Raw genomic sequence first — 27,363 nt, 5'->3', positions numbered from 1 at the left:
CCACCGAGGGCGAGCTGACCTTGAGGTACCACCCCCTATACAGGGAGTGTCAGGGGCAAGACCAAGGGGGTGAGCCACCACAACTGCTGGGACCAGACGGCCGGCTCAGGGGGACACTATGGGAGTGTCTGACGACCAGGGACAAGCAGGAAACAAGACAAGACAAGAGGTAAGTGCAAGGTATCTTCATTAAGATCTTCAGGATCACATTCAGTGCAAACGTGAAAACAAGCAAAACGTGCAAGGTGCGCGCGTGGGCACGCCAAGGTCCATAGCATAGTACGTGCCAGGTGGCACACCTAGGTACAGGTAAAGGCACAATTGCATCGGACTCCGGACCGCTGGCAACGATCGACTTGATCAAGGCATCAGGCTGCGGACATCAGCTCCGGACATCAGGCCGCAGTCATCCATCTTACGATCTCTGGCAGCGATCGGCGGGTTCCGGGCATCCGGCAGGCAAACCAGGGTTCAGACAAGGAGTTACGTCAGATATCCAGGCATGGTGCGTGTTAGGGAACACGCCAAGGTCCAAGGCTAGGTGCATGTGTAGGGGACATGCCAGGGTTCAAGGCTAGGTGCAAGGCAAGGTGCGTGTGTAGGGGACATGCCAGGGTTCAAAGCTAGGTGCAAGGCAAGGTGCGTGTGTAGGGGACATGCCAGGGTCACAAAACGAGACAGGGTGCCTGTGTAGAGACACACCAAAGCACAAGGTAAGACAGAGTGCGTGTGTAGAGACACGCCAAGGCACAAGGTGACAAAGCAGAGTCCTGCGCGTGCAAAGAGGCACGCCAGGGTCAGGCGAGGCAGAGTCCTGCGCGTGCAGAGAGGCACACCAGGGTCAGGCGAGGCAGAGTCCTGCGCGTGCAGAGAGGCACGCCAGGGTCAGGTGAGGCAGAGTCCTGCACGTGCAGAGAGGCACGCCAGGGTCAGGGTTCCAGGACAGGGTTAGGGCCTGTGCGTGCAAGAGGGCACAACAGGGGACATGGCAAAGCCTGCGCGCACTTTTAAAGAAGCACGGGGAGGTATGCCATGGGAAGGCAAGGCCTGCGCGTGCTATAGAGAGCACGTAGAGCACAGTGCAGAAACAGCGTGAAGTGCAAGGAAGCACAGAGAGCACGGCTGGGGCATTGGCTAGCTGATCGGGCTGCAGCACTGACAGATGGGCAAGACTCGGCTGAGGCATGGCAGGCGACACAGCTGTCACTAACCGACGAGCACGGCTGAGGCACAAGCAGGCGGGCACGGCTACGGCGGGCACGGCTGAGGCACAAACAGGAGGCTAGGAAGGCCAGGCGCATGCAAAGGGCACATGAAGAAACAGAGCAATGGAAGACAAGACGAGAAACAAGACAGAGCTTAGGCAGTGTACGGAACCAGGGACGGAAGCATAGGCAGAAAACGGAATCAGGTCAGAGAAAGAACAGAGCTAGCAGCGGAGCGTAGGCCGAAGCCCAGAGCCGGGCCAAGGGAGAACCTTGGGACTAGCCTAGAAACGTGCAAGAGAGCATAATAGGAAAGAGTCTAGCAGCGGAGCGTAGGCCGAAGCCCAGAGCCGGGACAAGGCAGAGCCTTGGGACTAGACATGGAAAAGAGCACAAAAGGAAAGAAAGGAGGGATGGTGCGTGTGCCAGGGAGCACTACAGAGCACCATAGGAGAGAGTGAGGCAGAGCAAGCAAAGACTGAGACCATATGGAGGAACAAGGCAGAGCAAGGCAAGGTACGAAACAAGGCATAGCGAAAACAGGCAAGGCAGAGAATAACAGAAGGACTACAAGTCCAAGCAGGACAAGGACGAACATGGCACAACGGACAATCATAAGACAAGGCACGGGACAAGAGACGGAGTACGAGCACGGAGCGTGTGCAGAGACGCACGACAGAGCAAAGTGCAAGCGCACAGAATAGAGGGAGCGCCCCACAGACCAAGCAGCCATGCAGGGACACAACACAATACTCAGGCCCTGAGCATAGGAAGGGGCGGTCTAATATAGGGCATAGCACCTCCTCTTCTGGGTCAGGACCAGGGGAGAACTTCCTAGTTCAGATGCTCCAGGATCACAGAGCGCAGTCACATGATCAGGGTTTCAGACATGACGAGATGATCACAGAACCAGACATTGCAGGATCCTAGGAAGGACACATGATCAGGGATTCTAGACTTGACGAGATGATTGCAGAACCAGACAGTGCAGGATCTTAGGAAACGTCACATGATCAAGGTTTCAGACATGACGAGATGATTGCAGAACCAGACAGTGCAGGATCCTAGGAAAGGTCACATGATCAGAGTTTCAGACATGACGAGATGATTGCAGAACCAGACAGTACAGGATCTTAGGAAACGTTACATAATCAAGGTTTCTAGACATGACGAGAAGATCACAGAAGGCAAAGCAGAAACGCAGGCATCTTGCAGCTCAGCAGACATGAGGTGAGAGTGTACACTGCTCTAGGGAACAAGCAGGATAGCAGACATGAGATGGGCGTGCACACCGCTCCAGGGTCATGAGGCAAAACAGACATGGCGGACATAACAGACATGGCGAGCATGACAGCACCCCCCTCCTTAAGCCCTCTCTTACTGGGGCTGGAAAGAAGAAAAAAAAAATTCTTCGGCAGAATCCAGAGTTAGTACAAACCACTCCAACAACGTTGATCCGACATCTGAAACGGACACCTGCACCGGCCAAGACACAGGAGCTGCGGACGAGACACGGGGATCCAGTGGAGAGGACTGCGGATAGACAAGCAAATCTTCTTACTCTGGCTGCCATCATTTCCAAACAAGTTCAGAGGTCAAGGGCCGGGTCTGATTTACATCAGAAGAGTGGCCGGGGTACCGCCATTTTCAAGCGAGTTCAGGAGACAGGGCAGATTCTTCATCAGACGGGTGGCCGAGGTACCAGCGTAGTCCATGGCCTGAGTATTCTGTGACGGACTCAGCTTCCGCTGAACCCATTTTTTGAGTGGACCCTCTGGGTCGTGGCACCCACCCACCGAGGGCGAGCTGACCTTGAGGTACCACCCCCTATACAGGGAGTGTCAGGGGCAAGACCAAGGGGGTGAGCCACCACGACTGCTGGTACCAGACGGCCGGCTCAGGGGGACACTATGGGAGTGTCTGATGACCAGGGACAAGCAGGAAACAAGACAAGACAAGAGGTAAGTGCAAGGTATCTTAATTAAGATCTTCAGGATCCCATTCAGCGCAAACGTGAAAACAAGCAAAACGTGCAAGGTGCGCACGTGGGCACGCCAAGGTCCATAGCATAGTACGTGTCAGGTGGCACACCTAGGTACAGGTAAAGGCACAATGGCATTGGACTCCGGACCGCTGGCAACGATCTACATGATCAAGGCATCAGGCTGCGGACATCAGCTCCGGACATCAGGCCGCAGTCATCCATCTTACGATCTCTGGCAGCGATCGGCAGGTTCCGGGCATCCGGCAGGCAAACCAGGGTTCAGGCAAGAAGGCACGTCAGATATCCAGGCATGGTGCGTGTAGGGAACACGCCAAGGACCAAGGCTAGGTACAAGGCTAGGTGCGTGTGTAGGGGACACGCCAGGGTTCAAGGCTAGGTGCAAGGCAAGGTGCGTGTGTAGGGGTCACGCCAGGGTTCACAAAACGAGACAGGGTGCATGTGTAGAGACACGCCAAAGCACAAGGTAAGACAGAGTGCGTGTGTAGAGACACGCCAAGGCACAAGGTAACAAAGCAGAGACCTGCGCGTGCAAAGAGGCAAACCAGGGTCAGGCAAGGCAGAGTCCTGCGCGTGCAGAGAGGCACGCCAGGGTCAGACGAGGCAGAGTCCTACGCGTGCATAGAGGCACGCCAGGGTCAGGTGAGGCAGAGTCCTGCGCGTGCAGAGAGGCACGCCAGGGTCAGGTTTCCAGGACAGGGTTAGGGCCTGTGCGTGCAAGAGGGCATGACAGGGGACATGGCAAAGCCTGCGCGCACTTTTAAAGAAGCACGGGGAGGTATGCCATGGGCAGGCGAGGCCTGCGCGTGCTATAGAGAGCACGTAGAGCACAGTGCAGAAACAGCGTGAAGTGCAAGGAAGCACAGAGAGCACGGCTGGGGCACTGGCTAGCTGATCGGGCTGCGGCACTGACAGACGGGCAAGACTCCAGCGAACCCGGCTGAGGCATGACAGGCGACACAGCTGTCTCTGATCGATGAGCACGGCTGAGGCACAAGCAGGCGGGCACGGCTAGGGCGGGCACGGCTGAGGCACAAACAGGAGGCTAGGAAGGCCAGGCGCATGCAAGGGGCACACGAAGAAACAGAGCAACGGAAGACAAGACGAGAAACAAGACAGAGCTTAGGCATTGTACGGAACCAGGGACTGAAGCATAGGCAGAAACACGAAATCAGGTCAGAGAAAGAACAGAGCTAGCAGCGGAGCGTAGGCCGAAGCCCAGAGCCGGTCCAAGGGAGAACCTTGGGACTAGTCTAGAAACATGCAAGAGAGCATAATAGGAAAGAGTCTAGCAGCGGACTGTAGGCCGAAGCCCAGAACTGGGCCAAGGCAGAGCCTTGGGACTAGATATGGAAAAGAGCACAAAAGGAAAGAAAGGAGGGATGGTGCGTGTGCCAGGGAGCACTACAGAGCACCATAGGAGAGAGCGAGGCAGAGCAAGCAAAGTCTGAGACCATAGGGAGGAACAAGGCAGAGCAAGGCAAGCTACAAAGCAAGGCATAGCGAAAACAGGCAAGGCAGAGAATAACATAAGGACTACAAGTCCAAGCAGGACAAGGACGAACATGGCACAACGGACAAACATAAGACAAGGCACGGGACAAGAGACGGAGTACGAGCACGAAGCGTGTGCAGAGACGCACGACAGAGCAAAGTGCAAGCGCACAGAATAGAGGGAGCGCCCCACAGACCAAGCAGCCATGCAGGGACACAACACAATACTCAGGCCCTGAGCATAGGAAGGGGCGGTCTAATATAGGGCATAGCACCTCCTCTTCCGGGTCAGGACCAGGGGAGAACTTCCTAGTTCAGATGCTCCAGGATCACAGAGCGCAGTCACATGATCAGGGTTTCAGACATGACGAGATGATCACAGAACCAGACAGTGCAGGATACTAGGAAGGACGCATGATCAGGGATTCTAGACATGACGAGATGATTGCAGAACCAGACAGTGCAGGATCTTAGGAAATGTCACATGATCAAGGTTTCAGACATGATGAGATGATTGCAGAACCAGACAGTGCAGGATCCTAGGAAAGGTCATATGATCAGAGTTTCAGACATGACGAGATGATTACAGAACCAGACAGTGCAGGATCTTAGGAAACGTCACATGATCAAGGTTTCTAGACATGACGAGAAGATCACAGAAGGCAAAGCAGAAACGCAGGCATCTTGCAGCTCAGCAGACATGAGGTGAGTGTGCACACTGCTCTAGGGAACAAGCAGGATAGCAGAATTGAGATGCGCGTGCACACCGCTCCAGGGTCAAGAGGCAAAACAGACATGGCGGACATAACAGACATGGCGAGCATGACACCAACCATTCAACTGACTGTACGGAACCACAGATGGGTGAGTCTTAAGAGCTGTTCACACATTCTATGCCACGTTCATCAGAAGTGTACTCAAAAGCTTCACAGAGTCAAGGGAAGGAAATCTGCACCGATTACCAAAATTGTTTTAGTTTGATCTGGGGCAGGACGAAGTACGGTCCGAACTGCATCCTGACCCTCATCATCAGATGTTAATCCCTGGGGGAAGGTGATCCTGATTAGACTCAGATATCTGAGGCTCTTGTGGACTGGACTGTGCTGTCAGGGCAAGAAGAGGAGGAGGGTGACTCCAAGGGCGAGGAATGTGATAACTCAGAAGATGATGATGAGGTATTAGATCCTACTTGGCATGAACATAGAAGCATACAGCTGAGTAGGTGATCTGAGGTAGAATACGAGGAGGTAACATTGCGCCGTACGTTGCAGACACGTAATGATGCAGCCACGACGAGCAATGCATCCTCAGCCACAACTGTGCCTGTGACCAGCCACATCCGCGGGTCTGCAGCTCGCAGGGGAGGCAAGGGTTGCCTAGCCTGGGCCTTTTTTGACACTGCAAAAGATGAGCCAACTCACGTAATCTGTCAACTTTGCAAAAAAAAACTGAGTCGAAGTAAAAAGTGCAATAATTTGAATACTACATGTATGAACTTTCACATGTGCAATCAACATTCATTACTGTAGGAACCCCACTGCACAAAAATGCGGACCAGCGGACCTCAAGAACCATCAGCCGCACCATCAATTGTATGTTCAGAAATGACCGTACAAATAAGCGAGGGGGAGGCGTGTGTTTATATGTAAAATCATCCTTAAAACCCTTCCTGCGTGATAATATATATGCATCTAATGAAAATGTAGAGTCCCTATGGGTGGAGATAATGGGAGGGGGAAAAAATAGTAAATTACTGATAGGGGTTTGTTATAAGTCTTCAAACATAATGGAAGCAACGGAGAATATCCTCATCAAGCAAATAGATGAAGCAGCGACTCAAGAAGAAGTCATTATTATGGGGGACTTCAACTACCCTGAAATACATTGGGGAACCGAAACCTGCAGTTCCAGCAAAGGTAATAGGTTTTTGACAACTATGAGAGACAATTACTTTCACAACTGGTTCAGGACCCAACAAGAGGGGGGGGGGGGCACTACTAGACCTAATATTAACCAACAGGCCAGACCGCATATCAAATATAAGGGTTGGGGGTCACTTGGGTAATAGTGATCACAAATTAATAAGTTATCAGGTGTCCTTTAATAAGATGTGTAGTAGAGGGGTTACAAGGAGACTAAACTTCAGGAAAGCAAATTTCCAACGGATGAAAGATGATCTTGGTGCAATTGACTGGGACGATATCTTGAGACATAAAAATACACAAAGAAAATGGGAGACGTTTATTAGCATCCTGAATAGGACCTGTGCACAATATATAATGTATGGGAATAAACATGTTACAAATAGGAGGAAACCACTATGGTTAAATAGAGCTGTAAGGGGCGCAATAAGTGACAAAAAGAAAGCATTTAGAGAATTAAAGCAAGTAGGTAGTGATGACGCATTAACTAAATACAGAAGATTAAATAAATTCTGTAAAAAGCAAATCAAGGCAGCAAAGATTGAGACAGAGAGACTGGAGGGTTTTCTAAGAGATACTATACTGGAGTATCTGAAGAAGAATAACCTCATGACCCAATATCAACATGGGTTTACGATGGACCGATCCTGTCAGACTTATCTGATAAGATTTTATGAAGAGGTAAGTTCTGGGCTGGACCAAGGGAATGCGGTGGACGTTGTGTACATGGACTTTTCAAAAGCTTTTGATACAGTGCCACACAAAAGGTTGATACATAAAATGAGAACAATGGGGATAGGAGAAAATATGTGTAAGTGGGTTAAGAGTTGGCTCAGGGATAGCAAACAAAGGGTGGTTACTAATGGAGCACACTCGGACTGGGTGACGGTTAGCATTGGGGTACCACAGGGGTCAGTTTTGGGCCTGCTTCTTTTTAACATATTTATTAATGACCTTGTGGGGGGCACAGAGAGTAGAATTTCAATATTTGCAGATGACACTAAACTCTGCAGGGTAATCAATACAAAGGAGGACAATTTTATATTACAGGAGGATTTATGTAAACTAGAAGCTTGGGCTGATAAATGGCAAATGAGCTTTAATGGAGATAAATGTAAGGTCATGCACTTGGGTAGAACGAACAAGATGTATAATTATGTGCTCAATTGTAAAACACTGGGCAAAGCTGTCACTGAAAAAGACCTGGGTGTATGGGTGGACAACAAACTCACATTTAGTGGCCAGTGTCAGGCAGCTGCTGCAAAGGCAAATAAAATAATGGGATGCAATAAAAGAGGCATAGATGCTCATGAGGAGAACATAATTTTACCTCTATATACAGTCATGGCCAAAAGTATTGACACCCCTGCAATTCTGTCAGATAATACTCAGTTTCTTCCTGAAAATGATTGCAAACACAAATTCTTTGGTATTATTATCTTCATTTAATTTGTCTTAAATGAAAAAACACAAAAAGAATTGTCTTAAGGCCAAATTGGATATAATTCCACACCAAACATAAAAAAGAGGGTGGACAAAAGTATTGGCACTGTGCGAAAAATCATGTGATGCTTCTCTAATTTGTGTAATTAACAGCACCTGTAACTTACCTGTGGCACCTAACAGGTGTTGGCAATAACTAAATCACACTTGCAGCCAGTTGACATGGATTAAAGTTGACTCAACCTCTGTCCTGTGTCCTTGTGTGTACCACATTGAGCATGGAGAAAAGAAAGAAGACCAAAGAACTGTCTGAGGACTTGAGAAACCAAATTGTGAGGAAGCATGAGCAATCTCAAGGCTACAAGTCCATCTCCAAAGACCTGAATGTTCCTGTGTCTACCATGCGCAGTGTCATCAAGAAGTTTAAAGCCCATGGCACTGTGGCTAACCTCCCTAGATGTGGCCGGAAAAGAAAAATTGACAAGAGATTTCAACGCAAGATTGTGCGGATGTTGGATAAAGAACCTCCACTAACATCCAAACAAGTTCAAGCTGCCCTGCAGTCCGAGGGTACAACGGTGTCAACCCGTACTATCCGTCGGCATCTGAATGAAAAGGGACTGTATGGTAGGAGACCCAGGAAGACTCCACTTCTTACCCCGAGACATAAAAAAGCCAGGCTGGAGTTTGCCAAAACTTACCTGAAAAAGCCTAAAACATTTTGGAAGAATGTTCTTTGGTCAGATGAGACAAAAGTAGAGCTTTTAGGGCAAAAGCATCAACATAGAGTTTACAGGAGAAAAAAGAGGCATTCAAAGAAAAGTACACGGTCCCTACAGTCAAACATGGCGGAGGTTCCCTGATGTTTTGGGGTTGCTTTGCTGCCTCTGGCACTGGACTGCTTGACCGTGTGCATGGCTTTATGAAGTCAGAAGACTACCAACAAATTTTGCAGCATAATTTAGGGCCCAGTGTGAGAAAGCTGGGTCTACCTCAGAGGTCATAGGTCTTCCAGCATGACAATAACCCAAAACACACTTCAAAAAGCACTAGAAAATGGTTTGAGAGAAAGCACTGGAGACTTCTAAGGTGGCCAGCAATGAGTCCAGGCCTGAATCCCATAGAACACCTGTGGAGAGATCTAAAAATGGCAGTTTGGAGAAGGCACCCTTCAAATATCAGGGACCTGGAGCAGTTTGCCAAAGAAGAATGGTCTAAAATTCCAGCAGAGCATTGTAAGAAACTCATTGATGGTTACCGGAAGTGGTTGGTCGCAGTTATTTTGGCTAAAGGTTGTGCAACCAAGTATTAGGCTGAGGGTGCCAATACTTTTGTCCGGCCCATTTTTGGAGTTTTGTGTGAAATGATCAATGTTTTTCTTTTTGCTTCATTCTCTTTTGTGTTTTTTCATTTAAGACAAATTAAATTAAGATAATAATACCAAAGAATTTGTGTTTGCAATCATTTTCAGGAAGAAACTGAATATTATCTGACAGAATTGCAGGGGTGTCAATACTTTTGGCCATGACTGTAAGTCACTAGTGCGACCACACTTAGAATACTGTGTACAGTTCTGGTCTCCGGTGTATAAGAAAGACATAGCTGAACTGGAGCGGGTGCAGAGAAGAGCGACCAAGGTTATTAGGGAACTAGGGGGTCTGCAACACCAAGACAGGTTATTACACTTGGGGTTATTTAGTTTGGAAAATCGAAGGCTTAGGGGTGATCTTATTACAATGTATAAATATATGTGGGGACAGTAGTACAAAGACCTTTCCAATGATCTTTTTACTCTTAGACCTGTGACAGGGACAAGGGGGCATCCTCTACGTCTGGAGGAAAGAAGGTTTAAGCATACTCACAGATGCGGATTCTTTACTGTAAGAGCAGTGAGACTATGGAACTCTCTGCCATATGATGTTATAATGAGTGATTCCCTACTAAAATTTAAGAAGGGCCTGGATGCCTTTCTTGAAAAGTATAATATTACAGGGTATATACACTAGTTTCCTTAATATTGCGTTGATCCAGGGAGCTAGTCTGATTGCCGTATGTGGAGTCGGGAAGGAATTTTTTTACCTAATGTGAAGCTTACTGTTTGCCACATGGGTTTTTTTTTGCCTTCCTCTGGATCAACATGTTAGGGCAAGTTAGGATAGGATATGGGTTGAACTAGATGGACTTAAAGTCTTCTTTCAACCTTAATAACTATGTTACTATGTAAGTGCTGCTTCTTTCTCCTCGTCTTTTACTGTGCCAACTATTGAGACGCAGGTCTTCGAATGCAGAACCTCAGGTTCTTTACCCACTCCAGTCATGCTGACTGAGAGCCCTTCATCAGCTGTAACAGAAGCAGAAATGTTTTTTACCGATCTCAGAGACAGAGCACACTAAAACTTTCTCAATCGACCTTAACATCTCTGCCTGCACCTCTCTCACGGTCCAGCAGTTTGTCTGGTTCACCATACTCTGCCCTCTCTCAGCACTGTAGCCAGCCCATGGTAGCACAGTTGTGGTCATGCAAAAGATTGTTTCCTCCTATGCATGACAAAGCTAAGAGGTTGAACTCCACCATCTCCAATCTGTTGGCCACGGAAATGCTGCCTTTCCTCTTGGTAGATACAGACGGTTTCCGAAAGCTGATGGCCGTCGCAGTCCCCCAGTACCAAATGCTCAGTTGTCATTACCTTTCTAAGAAAGCTGTGCCTGCACTACAAAAGCATGTCACAGACAACATCACCCATTCCTTGACTAAATCTATATCTGCCAGGGTGCATTTCATCACAGACACTTGGATGAATAAGCATGGCCAAGGGCATTACATTTTGCTATCTGGGCACGGGGTGACTCTGGTGCCTGCAGGAGCAGGCGGTCAAGGGGCTGCTCCACAAGTCTTTAAATCCCCAAGGCTTGCGGTACAAACTCTGTATGTAACTGTTCCTCCAATGCTTCTGGCTCCACTATCTCCTCTAGGGGCGGCACGGTGGCTAGCACTGCAGCCTTGCAGCGCTGGGGTCCTGGGTTCGAATCCCACCAAGGACAACATCTGCAAGGAGTTTGTATGTTCTCCCTGTGTTTGCGTGGGTTTCCTCCGGTTTCCTCCCACATTCTAAAGACATACTGATAGGGAATTTAGATTGTGAGCCTCATCGGGGACAGTGATGTTAATGAGTGCAAACTGTAAAGCGCTGCGGAATATGTTAGCGCTATATAAAAATAAAGATTATTATTAGGGCCTCCAACTGTGCCCTCAACATCTCCCTTAATTAGACGCCTGTTCCAACAGTGCAGATAGAATCCCACCATTATGGACTGACCTGGGTTGGAGTAGTGGTATTACAACCACTAGGGGCAGCACCGGCAGGTAATGTAGTCTGGAATAGCCAGGGGTTAGTGCACAGTATCAGCAATGTAGTTTACAGGATCAGCAGGTGATAAGAAGCTTCACTAAAGGCTAGTGGCACAACAATTTTTCAAGGAAGGAAGTACAATGCCAGGTTTAAGTAGGGTGTTCAATCAGGGTGGAGCCAATCAGGGACTCAGGGTGGAGACAATCAGAAACAACACAGGTACTTGGATCTGGGTTAGGAAAGAAATGTCCAGCGAGGGAAGAACTGCCGCCTGTTGCACAAGAGCCACTGGGTTTGAATCCTGGCACCCCCCCACTCAACGTAATCAGGTAGATGTTACAACCCTGCTGGCATCACTGCACAGCCTCCCATCCCCCACACACCAACTTACTCACTGCTCCAGGCCTTGCTGTGATTTCTGTCTGCTGCCAGCTCCATGCTCTGTGCCGCTTATCTCCTATCTGCTCTGTGCATGTTTCCTGGCTGTGTGCATAGGGGGGCGTTGCCAGAACTCTGTGGTTCTTATGGAGTCAGGGTGCACCTGTCTAATGTGTCCCTGACCAATTACCAAGAGCCCTCTAGTATTTAGGGCAGCTCCACCCAGTGGAACCTTGTCTGTGCAATTTGTTAACTCAGTTAGTGTCTTGCTACTGAGCTGCCAGGTCTTTCTCTGTGTTCCTCCTTCTCTGGAGGAATTACTCCTAGCTTTGCTTGCTACTTCTCTATCTGCCCTCCAGGGGGCAGAATATCCTGGCCTCTGTGTCCGTGTTCTTGCCTTGCTTTGTACCTGTATATACTGTGGTCCCTGTCTCGTATTGTTGCCCTGTCTGAACTCTGTCCTACCTTTGTCTGTCTGTCTCCTTGTCTCTCTTTGGCTTCATTCCCTGCTGTGTCTTTCCTTGTGTCCTCCCTGTCTGCTTGTGTTCCGCACTCTTGTGGCTCTGCTCGTGCTCCGCTCTCTTGCAACTCTGCCTGCTCTGTACTCTTTAGGCTCTGCCTTTGTTCCGTAGTCTTGCGGTTCTGCTTGGTTCTGCTAATGCTGAACCTCTTGCTGCTCTGCTACTCTTCTCCACAGTCTTATGGCTCTGCTCGTGCTCCGCTCTCTTGCAACTCTGCCTGCTCTGTACTCTTTAGGCTCTGCCTTTGCTCCATACTCTTGCAGTTCTGCTTGGTTCTGCTGCTGCAGAACCTCTTGCTGCTCTGCTACTCTTCTCCGCAGTCTTGAGGCTCTGCTCGTCATCTGCTGTCTTGCGACTCTGCCTGCTCTGTACTCTTTAGGCTCTGCTTGTGCTACGCACTGTTGCGGTTCTGCTTGATTCTGGTTCTTGCGGTTCTCCTCCAGTGTGAACAGGTCCAAACCTGTTCTGTCATACTCCACTCTGTCCTGTCAGTACATGTACCTGTTCCTCCTGTGTAAACAGGTCGAAACCTGTTCCGTCATACTCCACTCTTTCCTGTCAGTACCCGTACCTGCTCTTCCTGTGTGAACAGGTCCAAACTTGTTCCGACATAATCCACTCTTTCCTGTCTGTAGTAGTACCCGCTGTGTGAACAGGTCTCTACCTGTTCCTTCATACACCACACCTGCCTGCCCCGTGCCTCAGCCGTACCTGCTTGCCCTGTGTCTTAGCTGTACCTGCTTGCCCTGTGTCTCAGCCAAGCCAGCCTGCCCTGTGTCTCAGCCGTGCCAGCCTGCCCTGTCTCAGCCATGCCTGCCAGCCCTGTGTCTCTGCCGTACCTGCCTGCCCTGCATCTCAAGCCATGCCTGCTTGCTCTGAGTCTCAGCCGTGTCCACCTGCCAGTGTCTCAGCTGTGCCCACCTGCCAGTGTCTCAGCTGTACCTGCCTGCTCGTGTCTCTGCCGTGCCAGCCTGCCAGTGTCTCAGCCATGCCACCGTCTCCCCAAGTGGGATCAGCAGCCACAGCCAGACACCACCCTGGAGTGGCACTTGGTAGCTGCCTGCCGCACAAGCCTGACCTTACCATCAGAGGCTCCAGTGAAAACCAAGGTAGCTGTCCTAGTCATGCCCCTTCAAGGGTAGTCTGGTTTGTGGCACAGAGGGACCCAACCCCCTGGCTCACGCCCACTAGTCAGGGCGTGAGCGGGACAGCAGTGTTCAAATTAATATGACTTGGAGATCACAGTCACACGTTCAAGAATTTTGGACAGCTATTCAGGCCAAGTTAGAGCAGTGGCTTTATCTACTGAACCTAGAGCCAGGGAAGGCTGTGTGTGATAACGGTGCAAACCTGGTGTTGGCTCTATGCCGGGAAAACCTTGCACACGTGCCTTGCATGGGTCACGTCCTTATCATAGTGGTACAGCAATTTCTCCACCACTAACCAGGCCTGGGGAACTGCTCCAAAAAGCACAGAACCTGTGTGCTCATTTCCGCCATTCGCACCCCTCAGGTCCTCAACTTGCGTCGATACAGAGTTCTTTGTCCATGCCAGTTAACAAGTAGATATGCGATGTGCCGACAATGTGGAATTCCACTCTGCACATGTTGCAGCAACTGTGGCAGCAGCAACGAGCCCTGAAGCAGTATGTCATGTCATATAGCCTGGGCCAACGCAGTATCTTGTTTATGGAGTGAGCACAGATTAAGGACCTCTGCAACTTTCTGCACAGTTTTGAAATGTCTACTAAGATGGTTTCAGCCTTTCTTCCAGGAATGGGAGACAGGAGGGCAAGTGAAGGATCTTCGCACACCGCACGGACATCTTCTGGCTTACGCTACCTTGGTTCTAAAGGTAATTCGCCGGTGGGGTCTGGGAATGTGGGAGATCAGGACTCTGCCAAGGAGATTCCTTGACTATAGGGTTCTGTTGACCCATTTCCAGAGGCCTCTGGTGCTCAGGGAAAGCCCAAGTTGGGATCTTGGGGTGGGTTTGCATCTTTTGAATTCTATCAGGATCCCTCGAAGTTTTGGGACTTGGCTTGGTGCTGCTTCCAAGGGAAACTGTGTGTGAGGGACAATCTGAAGTGTAGGAGCTCTGAGGACAGGAACTGTCCTCGGGAGCATTGTGGTACCATGCTGGAAAGCATGGACAACTTCCTGATTTGCTGTCCCTTCAACACAGAGGTGTACAATAGGATTGGCGTCTCCATTGGCTGGTCTCGGCTGGCCGGTCTCTCCTATGCAGAATGGGCCTATGGAGCATTTGGAGACCTTAGTGGTCGGGACCGCTGAACCTTATTTCTACTTAGCGCAGTGGTTAGGTATCACACGTGGAACGCACGATGTTTAGTATTGATGCAACGGAAAATCCTCCCAGTGGACGATGTGTTTAGGACCAGATACGGTGACCTGGTGAAGATGCGCTCTCTGGAGTATGAGAGACTGGGCACACGTAGGGCCGCTCTCCTCTGGAGGGGCTTTTCTTTTAGTGTGCCCTAGTCTGGTCATCTCCTTTCCTGGTGGTGGGCTGCCGCTGACACAGTAGATTTTTGTTTTGTGATCGTATACAGTGATGTAGGGCTGCAGGCGCCGAACTTGGGCTTTGTGATTTGTGGGAGTTGTAGTGTTTGTTTCTGTATATATTGTATATAGGGATAAAGATTTGGGTGTAGGTGTTAGGTTGGGTGGTGGGAAAAGGGGGGAGGTGGGTTTATCTTGCGGGACTATGGGACACTGGGGTGTTTGGGGAAAACACTGGCACTGCCTGATCTGGCCTATGGACGTTGGACATGGACTGAGGCATGAGACACAGGACCAGCTCTCAGGTCAGTTCAGGGGTTGGGAATGGTGGGCTTGAGTGTGGGATGGTGGTTAGGTTTAGTCTTGTATATATTTGTATAGTTTGGTTATTTTTTTATATATATATATATATATATATATATATATATATAGATATATATATTTAAAAAAATATATAAAAATAAACAAAGGCCGACATAAATATATACATAAACATTTTGTATATATTTATGTCTGCCTTTGTTTATTTTATTGTTTGCTACTAGTTTGTTTGGTGACCGGACCGGAAAGTGTAAGTTATTATTAGTTATTATTCTCTATCTACATATAATATGTGTGATGAGAGAATGAGCTGCTGGACCAGTGTTCAGTATGCAGATTATTTTCTGGCTGATATTCTTGTTATGTTTCTGTTATGATTATTGTTATGTTTTTCATTTTTATAATAAAAGATCTACAGGATGTAACTCGGGATCAGTACAGGATCAGTAATGTAATGTACGTACACAGTGACTGCACCTGGAGAATACTGAGTGCAGCTCTGGAGTATAATACAGGATGTAACTCGGGATCAGTACAGGATCAGTAATGTAATGTACGTACACAGTGACTGCACCAGCAGAATAGTGAGTGCAGCTCTGGAGTATAATACAGGATGTAATTAGATTCAGTAATGTAATGTATGTACACAGTGACTGCACCAGCAGAATAGTGAGTGCAGCTCTGGAGTATAATACAGGATGTAACTCCGGATCAGTACAGGACCAGTAATGTAATGTATGTAGACAGTGACTGCACCTGCAGAATAGTGAGTGCAGCTCTGGGGTATAATACAGGATGTAACTCAGGATCCGTAATGTAATGTATGTACACAGTGACTGCACCAGCAGAATAGTGAGTGCAGCTCTGGAGTATAATACAGGAGGTAACTCAGGATCAGTACAGGATCAGTAATGTAATGTATGTACACAGTGACTGCACCAGCAGAATAGTGAGTGCAGCTCTGGGGTATAATACAGGATGTAATCAGATTCAGTAATGTAATGTATGTACACAGTGACTGCACCAGCAGAATAGTGAGTGCAGCTCTGGAGTATAATACAGGATGTAACTCAGGATCAGTAATGTAATGTATGTACACAGTGAATGCACCAGCAGAATAGTGAGTGCAGCTCTGGGGTATAATACAGGAGGTAACTCAGGATCAGTAATGTAATGTATGTACACAGTGGCTGCACCAGCAGAATAGTGAGTGCAGCTCTGGAGTATAATACAGGATGTAACTCAGATTCAGTAATGTATGTACATGGTAACTTAACTTATCATGTTGATTGTATCTATATTGAAATCACAAATTGTTATCCAAATTAAGGATTAAGCATCAGTGATCTTGTATACGAGTATTTTTTATTTTTCACTGTGGATTTAGTAAAACTGTTGGTTTCCAATATGTAAAATGACTTAATTACCATTTCTGACTATTCCGTTACTCAGCTGAGAGTCATGTGCTTGCTATTTTACTTTCTGGTCACTGCCTGATCTTCAGAGGTCATGTTCCGCTGTAGTTAAAGTGTCTTTTCTAGGATATCATTAGACGCTGGAAACTTTAAATTCTGAATTCAGTTTAATAATCAGAAGTCCTCCTCCACCAATATTTACATGTTCTGATATTCTTAAATACATAGGTCGAGGAGGTCGTTCATCCTACAGCCTACAAACAGCTACAATATTTTCCTGTTGCCTAATCAGCGCTTAGATCTTTACAAAATTTTCCATATATTAAAAAAAAATAATAACGGTAAATATAAATTAAAAAGCTGTTTTTGGAAAAGCTGAATAGAAACCAGTATTGCTACTATTGCATTTCATCTATAATTGTGTATGTCAAACACAACCCCCGCTATACCACTGCCACCCTGGGCTCTATATTAAATGGGAACTGTAATGGTGGCACTGGCGGTGATCACCTAGCTTTACTGGAAACATACAGTATGTAACTAAGAACATTCGGAATTGAATATTCACTTGTGATTTTTTTTTTATTTTACATGAGAATAGTTTTAATGATGTAAACATGAAGTCATTAATTAAATCCAAAATTTCTATATAAAATAGGAAGCTGCATGATCCTAGTCACAGTCTATGAGTGGTTCATGATGGAAGATGGATGTTGGGTCTGTGCTTGGCACATAATGTTCCTGTCCACATTGTCCTTTAGTGTGAACATATTTCCAGGCTCAGTCTACATTAAATGGTTTGCCAAGGCTTTCCAATAGACTGAATGTGTTCCTTTGCCTTCATCCTCAGTGCTGCTATGCTTGTGTTTCTAGGGTCTACTTCTTCGAGAGGAAACTTGTCCACAAAGTTGGCCCCACACTGGTATGGAGGTGGTGGCCCCATTGTACCTAGTGGTTGTAGTGCGTGGCCAACAGGTGCAGTGTTCATGAACGGTGGTGGGGTGTAACTACCAGGAATGTTCTGAGGGGTGGTCACAAATCCCGGCAGGGTTTGTAGGGTGGTGGTGCTGGACATAGGTGGAGTAAGCCAGGAATCTAGCTGTAGATTTGTGCTGATGGTGCTCATGGCTGGAGGTTGTGGGGATCGATTGAAGGAAAGAATTGGGGAATCTTGAAGCTTCATGGATGTCACCTCCAACTTTTCTTGTCGTCTCCATTTGGCTCTTCTATTTTGAAACCAAACCTGTAATAAAAATAAAATATGGAATTTAGATGTAAAAAGTCATCAAATACAGCATAAAAGTTACATAGAGAACAAGAAGAGGTTAATTTGTCATTTAAGCCTTTGGAGGAGTAATGTGATCTAATACAATCAACAGATTCAACTTCATATATCTGAAAAACTAAGCTACAAAGTGCAGTCTACCTACTCAACTCTGCATCACATGGGTCCGGAACAAGGTTTTTGGTAAATTCTCACCAGATGTCGGCAACAACCCATCCAATTTGTTAGGAACGGCAGAACGCACTAAATAAAAATAATAATAAAGTGCGTTTGCCGCTCGGGGTCCACCATGCAGTAGGTGTTGTAACCGCTGCTGAGTAATGGCAGATGAGCAATATGGCGATATAATGCGCACGGGTTCAACTTCACCCGAAGTGCGCAGAGCGGGCTCTGTTCACACACAGAGGCGCCGCCACAAAAACATACGAAAGGCTGAGCCTGTTAGAGTCACAGGCCACAGGGAAATGCACACACGGTATCTGGTCACAGGAGCAGGAACTAAGACAGAGGGGCTGCGTCCGTCTAGACCTACCGTGTGTGCGGCGTCGCTACTGCGAATGCCAAGAAGGGCTGCAACTGCGCCCTTCATCCTGCGCAGGACACTGCCGCTGGACGACACAGCTACAAAGCAGGCGCTATGTCGGACGCTAGTGCAGAGGTGCGGTGTGCACAGTGGCCTAAGGCTTGCCACAGACTGGCGCAGACTACTAAACTAATTCCCTATCCACATGCGTAATATCAGAGGGAAGGGGTTTCAAATGAGTCAGTCACCAGAGTCATATATCCATCACCATTCACACATAGCAAGTATAGTCTATACTAGCGCATGGCGGAATGGCCATGCGTGCCTTTTATAGCAGCCGAGACCTTCTGCATGCTTCCAGATCTCTGAGAAGGACCAATGAGAAGTGGAGCGGGACCTGAGCACATGACTCCCGATCTCCAATGGGAGATCGTCCCATGAGCATGCCGAGTAAGAGGACAGAAGGACTTAAGGTACTGTCACACTTAGCGATGTACCAGCGATCCCGACCAGCGATATGACGCGGTCAGGATCGCTGGTACATCGCTAAGTGGTCACTAGTGAGCTGCCACACAGGCAGGTCTCATCAGCGACATCGCAGGGGTCGGGGGTCGCTACTTACCTGTCACACCAGGCGATCCTGCATCCTCCCGCCCGGCTCCAAGCATCGCTCGCCGTCACAGCAGGAAGCGCCGCAGGAAGCTGACGACGAGAAACAGTCCTGGACGTTCTCGCGCGATCAGCGATAACCAGCGGGGGAGCCGGTCGGAGGTAAGTATCAGACACAGCGATATCGCTAGCAATATCGCTATAACGTCACAAGTTATAGCGATATTGCTAGCGATATCGCTTAGTGTGACAGGCCCTTAAGCCTCAGGAGAGATTTGCTGCAAGGCAATCTCCTCTGCGGTAGATAAAGAGCAAGTGACCGCAGAATATAAGGGTCTGGATTCCTGCAGAGCAGACGCAGGAACCTGACTCCAAACACAATTCATGCAGGAAAAAAAAAAAAAATCAAACCATGGATGGCCATAAATTACGTTACTTGTATGTGTAATACTGAGAAATGACACAGGAAAAAAATATTGAACACACTTACCGAAATGTTTTTAATACGTCGTACAAAAAAACTTTGCTGGTGATGACATCTTCAAAACGCCTCCTGTATGGAGAAGCCAATCGCAGGCATTGCACAGGTGTGATTTTGGCCCATTCTTCCATACAAACAATCTTCACATCCTGAAGGTCCCGTTGGCTCCTTCTAAGAAATCTGAGCTTCAGTACCTTCCATACATTTTCTACTGGATTCTGGTCCAGTGATTGGCTCGGTCATTCCAGCAGCTTTATTTTCTTGCTCTTAAACTGTGTGCTTGGGATCATTTTGTTTGTGAAATGTCCTCCCTCATTTCATCTTCATCATCCTTGAAGTAGATGGCAGCAGATTGTTTTCAGGAATGTCTTGGTACATTTGTCCATTCATTTTCCTTCAATTACATGAAGTTTGCCAGTGCCTTATGCTGAAATAGAGCCTAACGCCATGATGTTCCCAACTTCAACTTCATTGTTGGTATGGCACTTTTTGGGGATGGTATGCAGTTCCTTTTGGCCTCCAAACATGGTGTGTATTATGGCATCCAAAGGTTCAATTTTGATGTCAGCTGACCGGATATATTCTCCCAGTATTTCCCAGGCGTGTCTTTGTTGAGCACACTTTATATGTGCTTGAACATGCGTTTTGTTCAGCAACGGAGTCTTGTGTGGTGAGTATGCATACAAGCCATGCAGGTTGAGTGCATTTATTATTGTTTTCTTTGAAACAATTGTACTTGCTGATTCCAGGTCTTTTTTTTAGCTTTCCACAGGTGGTCCTTGGCTCTTGGAAAACACTTCTGACAATTTTTGTCAGAAATCTTGGGGGGGATCATCGTCGGTTTATGGTGAAATGATGTTCTTCTACTTCCGAATTATGACCTCAACAGTGCTTACTGGAACCTTTAGCAGTTTTGAAATTCTTCTGCAACCAACACCATCAAAATGTTTTGCAACAATAAGCTTGTGAAGGTCTTGAGACAGCTCCCTGTTTTTACTCATCACGAGATGTTTCTTGTGTGGCACCTTGGTAATGAGAGACCTTTTTATAGGCCATTAGTTGAATCAGCTGATAGTGAAAAATAACAAGTGGCAAGATTGCTTTCTGATTACTGATAGATTTCAGTTGGTCAGGACTTTCCGTGGCTTTATGCACCTCCCATTCTTCAAGTGTTCAATATTTTTTCCCTGTGTCAGTTCTCATTATTACACATAATTTAATTTATGCACACCTATACTTACTTCACCTGCTATATACAGTTGTGGCCAAAAGTATTGACACCCCTGCAATTCTGTCAGATAATACTCAGTTTCTTCCTGAAAATGATTGCAAACACAAATTATTTGGTATTATTATCTTCATTTAATTTGTCTTAAATGAAAAAACACAAAAAGAATTGTCCTAAAGCCAAATTGGATATAATTCCACACCAAACATAAAAAAGAGGGTGGACAAAAGTATTGTCACTGTTCAAAAAATCATGTGATGCTTCTCTAATTTGTGTAATTAACAGCACCTGTAACTTACCTGTGGCACCTAACAGGTGTTGGCAATAACTAAATCACACTTGCAGCCAGTTGACATGGATTAAAGTTGACTCAACCTCTGTCCTGTGTCCTTGTTTGTACCACATTGAGCATGGAGAAAAGAAAGAAGACCAAAGAACTGTCTGAGGACTCGAGAAACCAAATTGTGTGGAAGCATGAGCAATCTCAAGGCTACAAGTCCATCTCCAAAGACCTGAATGTTCCTGTGTCTACCGTGCGCAGTGTCATCAAGAAGTTTAAAGCCCATGGCACTGTGGCCAACCTCCCTAGATGTGGACGGAAAGGAAAAATTGACAAGAGATTTCAACGCAAGATTGTGCGGATGTTGGATAAAGAACCTCGACTATCATCCAAACAAGTTCAAGCAGCCCTGCAGTCCGAGGGTACAACAGTGTCAACCAGTACTATCCGTCGGCATCTGAATGAAAAGGGACTGTATGGTAGGAGACCCAGGAAGACCCCACTTCTTACCCCAAGACATAAAAAAGCCAGGCTGGTGTTTGCCAAAACTTACCTGAAAAAGCCTAAAATGTTTTGGAAGAATGTTCTCTGGTCAGATGAGACAAAAGTAGAGCTTTTTGGGCAAAGGCATCAACATAGTTTACAGGAGAAAAAAAGAGGCATTCAAAGAAAAGAACACGGTCCCTACAGTCAAACATGGAGGAGGCTCCCTGATGTTTTGGGGTTGCTTTGCTGCCTCTGGCACTGGACTGCTTGACTGTGTGCATGGCATTATGAAGTCTGAAGACTACCAACAAATTTTGCAGCATAATGTAGGGCCCAGTGTGAGAAAGCTGGGTCTCCATCAGAGGTCATGGGTCTTCCAGCAGGACAATGACCCAAAACACACTTCAAAAAGCACTAGAAAATGGTTTGAGAGAAAGCACTGGAGACTTCTAAGGTGGCCAGCAATGAGTCCAGACCTGAATCCCATAGAACACCTGGGGAGAGATCTAAAAATGGCAGTTTGGAGAAGGCACCCTTCAAATATCAGGGACCTGAAGCAGTTTGCCAAAGAAGAATGGTCTAAAATTCCAGCAGAGCATTGTAATAAACTCACTGATGGTTACCGGAAGCGGTTGGTTGCAGTTATTTTGGCTAAAGGTTGTGCAACCAAGTATTAGGCTGAGGCTGCCAATACTTTTGTCTGGCCCATTTTTGGAGTTTTGTGTGAAATGATCAATGTTTTGCTTTTCGCTTCATTCTCTTTTGTGTTTTTTCATTTAAGACAAATTAAATGAAGATAATAATACCAAAGAATTTGTGTTTGCAATCATTTTCAGGAAGAAACTGAGTATTATCTGACAGAATTGCAGGGGTGTCAATACTTTTGGCCACAACGGTATATATCTGCAGTATATATATATATATATATATTCCCATGCCTACCCCTTTTAGCCTCCTTATAATTTAGGCTATGGGCTTGATAAAAAAGTAAATGTCTTACTTCCTATGGTGTGAAAAACTGTATTGAAACTATTTTAATATTCCCTCACCACTCAAAAAGACAAGGTTGCATCGTAAAAGAGATCTAAGGCCAATATAGCAAGACGTTTGTACAATTTTTTATTTTCTGACTTAGTTTTTTATTATTATTATTCTTGGACCTATTATGCAATGAGAGCTAAAAAAAAGTATGCACAAATGTGCAAATAATGTAAAATTAAAATAATATACTTATTAAAATATTAGTACAAAGTGTACAAAACTAATATTATTTCCATTAGTACTGCTAGTGATTTATTTTTGCTATAATAATAATAGTAATAATAATAATAATAATAATAATAATAATAATAATAAAATAAATAAATAAATAATAAAAAAAACAATACCAATATTCAAGCACTTTTTCAAACATTTGGGAAATATTATTAAAAGTATTAAATAAACTTTTTTAAATGTATACAGGAAACAAGCTTTATGCCCTAAAACCTTATATAAAACGCATGAACTGAATATAATAAAGCAATAACACACAGTCACTCCCATTTTATGTACTTCATGGCTTAATTTCAACATTACCTAAATGAGAAATGATTTCTTAAAAAATTCTCTTCCATTGACAGTACATGAATATCAGAATTTGACAATTTTATAAATTTAGCAATTTTTTTAAAACTATTTAATGTAAAAAAAAAAAAAAAAAAAAAGAAAAAAAGGTAAACCTAAAAAGAATTTCATGTGATAAATTATGATTTGGAAAATGTAAAAAAAAAACAACATTTTTTTCATAGATTATATAGCTTATGTATGATAGCGTTGCATGTGGCACACATTACTACATTTATGCTAGAGGCTTTTGATAATTCAATATAACGTTTGCAATAAATTAGTTTAAAAAAAAAAAAAAAAAAATGTTTTTATATATTTTGATTCATTAAATGCAGTTGTATTTATAGATGTAGCACAAATAATTACACAGATGATTTGTTTGCAAATTCTGTAAATGCATAATTTATAATGGAAAGTAAAGATTACATTAAAAATTAAATTTAAGAATTGCTATTTTATTATTATTTTATTAATATGATCAACATTTTATTTATTTTTTTATTTTATCATGTATTATTAATTATTAAAGTGTGACATTAAGAAACTAAATCTCAATAACTCATTCCAAAATATAGCAATACTAAATAAATGTAAAAAAAAAATAAGTAAAAAGAAATAAATATATGCCATATATATCTATATTTCCATATCACTTTATTTTATTTACTCACTACTTACTTTATTTCTGGACTTTTGTGACACAAGTGAGTTAGATGATCTTTTATTTCTACCTTTTGTACCTTAATTCACAGGCTTTCAATTATTTGTTCAGAGCAATTATGGACAACCTGATCTTCACTATTTTTTCCCCCCAAATTACTGTAAATCGACAGACGTGCTCGGACAAGTATTCTCAAGTGAACCGAAGATCACCAAAGTTTTTATTATGTAGTAACAACATTGGAAAAGTTATCGAATTTCTGTAACAAACTTTTAAAGAAAGAAAAAAGTACAAAGATATTTATTGATTTATTTCTACCGTTAGCCTTTTGTTGTGATTCTTTTTTATTCATTAGTTTGTTTATTTCAGTAAATTATTTGTAGAAAATGCAGCAAAACAGAACTCAAAAAGTTTATATTTTGCATCTAATTTCTTATTACACATTGAATGATTTTTCTATGATCATTATGAAATTTACACTTACAGTTTCCCATGCTTTGTGTCCATTCCACGGAGTATTAGTACATTAAAGGCATCTGAGTGATCGCCACTAATTGCAGCGGTCCTAATTAAATTACTCTTCAGCTCATGAGTAAGGTTGGCTTATAATTACTATAACTGGATTAGAAACATAACAATCCTTTTGATTTGCTGAGCGTTTGGCGTTTAATAATCCAGTTTTCTCTTACCTGGACTCTTACTTCTGGGAGGTTCACCTTCATGGCCAGTTCCTCTCTGCTGTACACATCTGGGTAATGTGACTTCTCAAAAGCTCTCTCTAGCTCATGGAGTTGGTAAGTAGTGAAGGTGGTTCGGTTCCTCCGGTGTTTCTTCTTGGGTTGTTCATCATCTGACAGTTTGTGGTCACTGTTATTTGACGATAACCCCGGGCTCAAGCACTCACTGGAAGTTTTGCTGCAGTACGTATCTGGAATAGGTTCAGAAGATCCATATTATTTAGAAGGTAACCCTACAAGATACCAGTTGCCATCAAATGGCTGAACACTTTGACCAGCTACTACTTTATCATTTGATGAATTTAGTTAAAAAGTAACAATAAGAATTGGTTTACTTAGTCTACATTTGGTGTTTCTGGGACCATAAAAGAATTCATCAAGGGTCTTAATGCATCAACTACTTTATAGGTGGTCCTGGGAACACCTATAAAGAAGAGAAACTCTTGACAATTTTGGAAGAGTCTCAACCTTCAATAACAAAGTCATGGTTGCAGTCTAGAAATTAAAGGTTCAGACCTTGGCCAACGTACAAAGAGAAAAATTCAACCATAGGTTGCATGTAGTCACTTACCCCCATAGTTGTCCTCCTGTCTGTCTTCTATCTGGCTCTGCTGTTGTATATCCTCAGCCATTTTGTGATGACAGTGTCGAGAGTTCCTCTTCTCAGCTTCCTTGCCATTCCTGGGACTGCCCTCTGGTTGGAATGACCTCAGAACATTGTCCTCTTTGGAAAATCCTAAAATCGCCTCTATGCTGTGAATTCTGGATGAATTTCCAACAGGACTTCTCACTAAGTGTCCAGAAAGAGAGAAGTTTCCTTCTGCCATAAGTGAAGGACTGTGGAGATGCATGGGGGGTTACCTTTTTTGTTTTTTTATATCTATGTCGTCAATGATCTTATTGATACTTTCCAAAGTAGGTGAAGAAAAGTCTATAAGTCCATGTTTTTTTGGAGGTTTCTAGAGACTTCCAAGGTTCTTGAAGATGGCTCCTTGAAGCTTTTAGGCTCTAAACGCCTATTCCTATATATGATATTATAAGGGATAGCAGTGTGCTAACATATTTTAGCAACAACAGGCTGCAAATCTCTCTTAAGAAAGGCTGATTCCTCTAAGCTGGCTCCCAGGATCAGATCCTTCTGCTTGAGCGGTGTATGACTAGCTGTCCTTCAAGAGCAGAGGATCAGCTCCTTATGACCTCTCGGGAAGGAATGACTCAGTCTCAGCTTGCTGAAGACTTTTAAAGTAATGTCTGTTCTTTGTGGCTGTGTGTCAGCTGCCCCTGCTGTGCTCATCTAAGCTGTCACATCCCCACCACTAGATGAGGCTTTGTGTTTATGGACACTACCTGGATAAGAAGAAGATGCTAACTCAAGCTCCACCTCTCCCAAATTTCTATTCATCAAGATCCACAGAGCTTAACTCCCAAACACAATGTTTGTTTAAATAGTTTACCCTCTTTTATTCCATGCAGCAGAGCTAAATGTGTTATTTAACCCTGCATGGCAGCACGGAAAGTAATAAGTTCACAATTACCGTCTGAATTAAGATAATACTGACCTGCAGTCCTATGTAAATTCTGGTGATATCACTATAAGTTTTGCCAAAACAGGACCTAAGCTACATCTGGATATAACTGTAATAGGTATCATACATGTAGGGGGTGAATACAAGTGGTGCGGCACTGGGGTGGACATTGCTTAGGCTGACAGATGTCTCTGGGTAATTATCATAATGCTCTATTATAAATTATAAATTGGATTGATTAACATAATCAGCTTGTCCCATAAACAGCTTGTTTTCACACAATCTTTACAGGGTAGATTAATAAGATTGAGTGAGATAATTTATTTCATAGCCTCAGAGCAGGAGACTGTCTATTATCTATCTATCTACCTATCTATATATTTTCTTTCTCATATCTATATATCAATCTACTTCTAGTGATCTATTTCTTGATTTTCTATTTATCATATAGCTCTATTATTGTCTAATATCTATTTTCCTAAATATCTATCTTTCTAATGTGTACCTATAACAATCTATCTGTTATCTATTTTCTTTCTGTGTTTGTATACATCTATTTATCTACTGATCTTTACTATTTATTTTACTTATAATATGCCTTATGTGTTTGCCAAAACCTACATCACGTTTGCCAAAAGCATGTGGGAAATGTTTTATGGTCTGATGAGTCCAAGGTTGAAATTTTTCCAGTAATTCTAAAAGGTATGTTCAACGCTGCACATCACCAACAGAACACTATACCCACAGTGATTCATAGTGGAGGCAGCATTATGATTTGGGACTGTTTTTTTGGCAGCTGGAACTGGGGATTTAGTTGAGAAAGGTAAGTATGAATAAATTCAAATATCAGTCACTTTGCAACAATGCCTGCAGGTTCTGCTAAAAAGCTGAAGATGAATTTCACCTTTCTGTACGATAACTACTCTAAGTTATCTCCAGTTCAATAACAGCATTGTTTTGCCAGAAGAAGATCAGAGATTTGGAATGGCCCAACCCGAGCCCAGAGCTGACAATCTGTAGTGACCTGAAGAGGGCGCTGTACACAGGAGATGCCCTTGCAATCTGACAGATGTGAAGCTACTGCAGGAAAGAGCTGGCAAAGATTGTAAATTCAAGATATGCTGTCTGCTGATCGACTAGTGCCCGAAAAGGCTAAATGTTGTCAGTAATTCAAAGGGGACTTCTACAAAGTATTAGTTTAAGGGTGTGAAGATTTATAAAACATTATTTTAGCTCTTTATTGTTCCATTTCCACCCCAAAATGTTCCAGTCTGTGTCTCATTGGGTTTGTACAGATTATGCAAGATGGAACAAGTTCTGAAATGATTCTTTTTAGTAGGATTTTTTTTTACATGACAAAAACATG

General features: G+C 44.6%; 1 protein-coding gene across 1 annotated transcript; it reads right to left on the bottom strand.

The window, feature by feature from the left end:
• Positions 1-16,776: 16,776 nt before the first annotated feature.
• On the bottom strand, positions 16,777-25,821 carry RAX (retina and anterior neural fold homeobox). The gene is made up of 3 exons (XM_073584794.1): positions 25,043-25,821; positions 24,424-24,662; positions 16,777-17,816 (listed from the first exon to the last, which is right to left on the bottom strand). The coding sequence occupies exons 1-3, from the start codon at positions 25,320-25,322 to the stop codon at positions 17,364-17,366; spliced, it is 972 nt and encodes a 323-aa protein (XP_073440895.1). The 5' UTR covers positions 25,323-25,821; the 3' UTR covers positions 16,777-17,363.
• Positions 25,822-27,363: the final 1,542 nt, after the last annotated feature.

Source organism: Dendrobates tinctorius, unplaced genomic scaffold, assembly GCF_039654945.1.
Source record: "Dendrobates tinctorius isolate UK_male_01 unplaced genomic scaffold, ASM3965494v1 ptg000085l, whole genome shotgun sequence".
Classification (NCBI taxonomy): Eukaryota; Metazoa; Chordata; class Amphibia; order Anura; family Dendrobatidae; genus Dendrobates; species Dendrobates tinctorius.
Note: the sequence above shows the minus strand (reverse complement) of the source record. Positions and strands in the feature narration are given on the sequence as shown.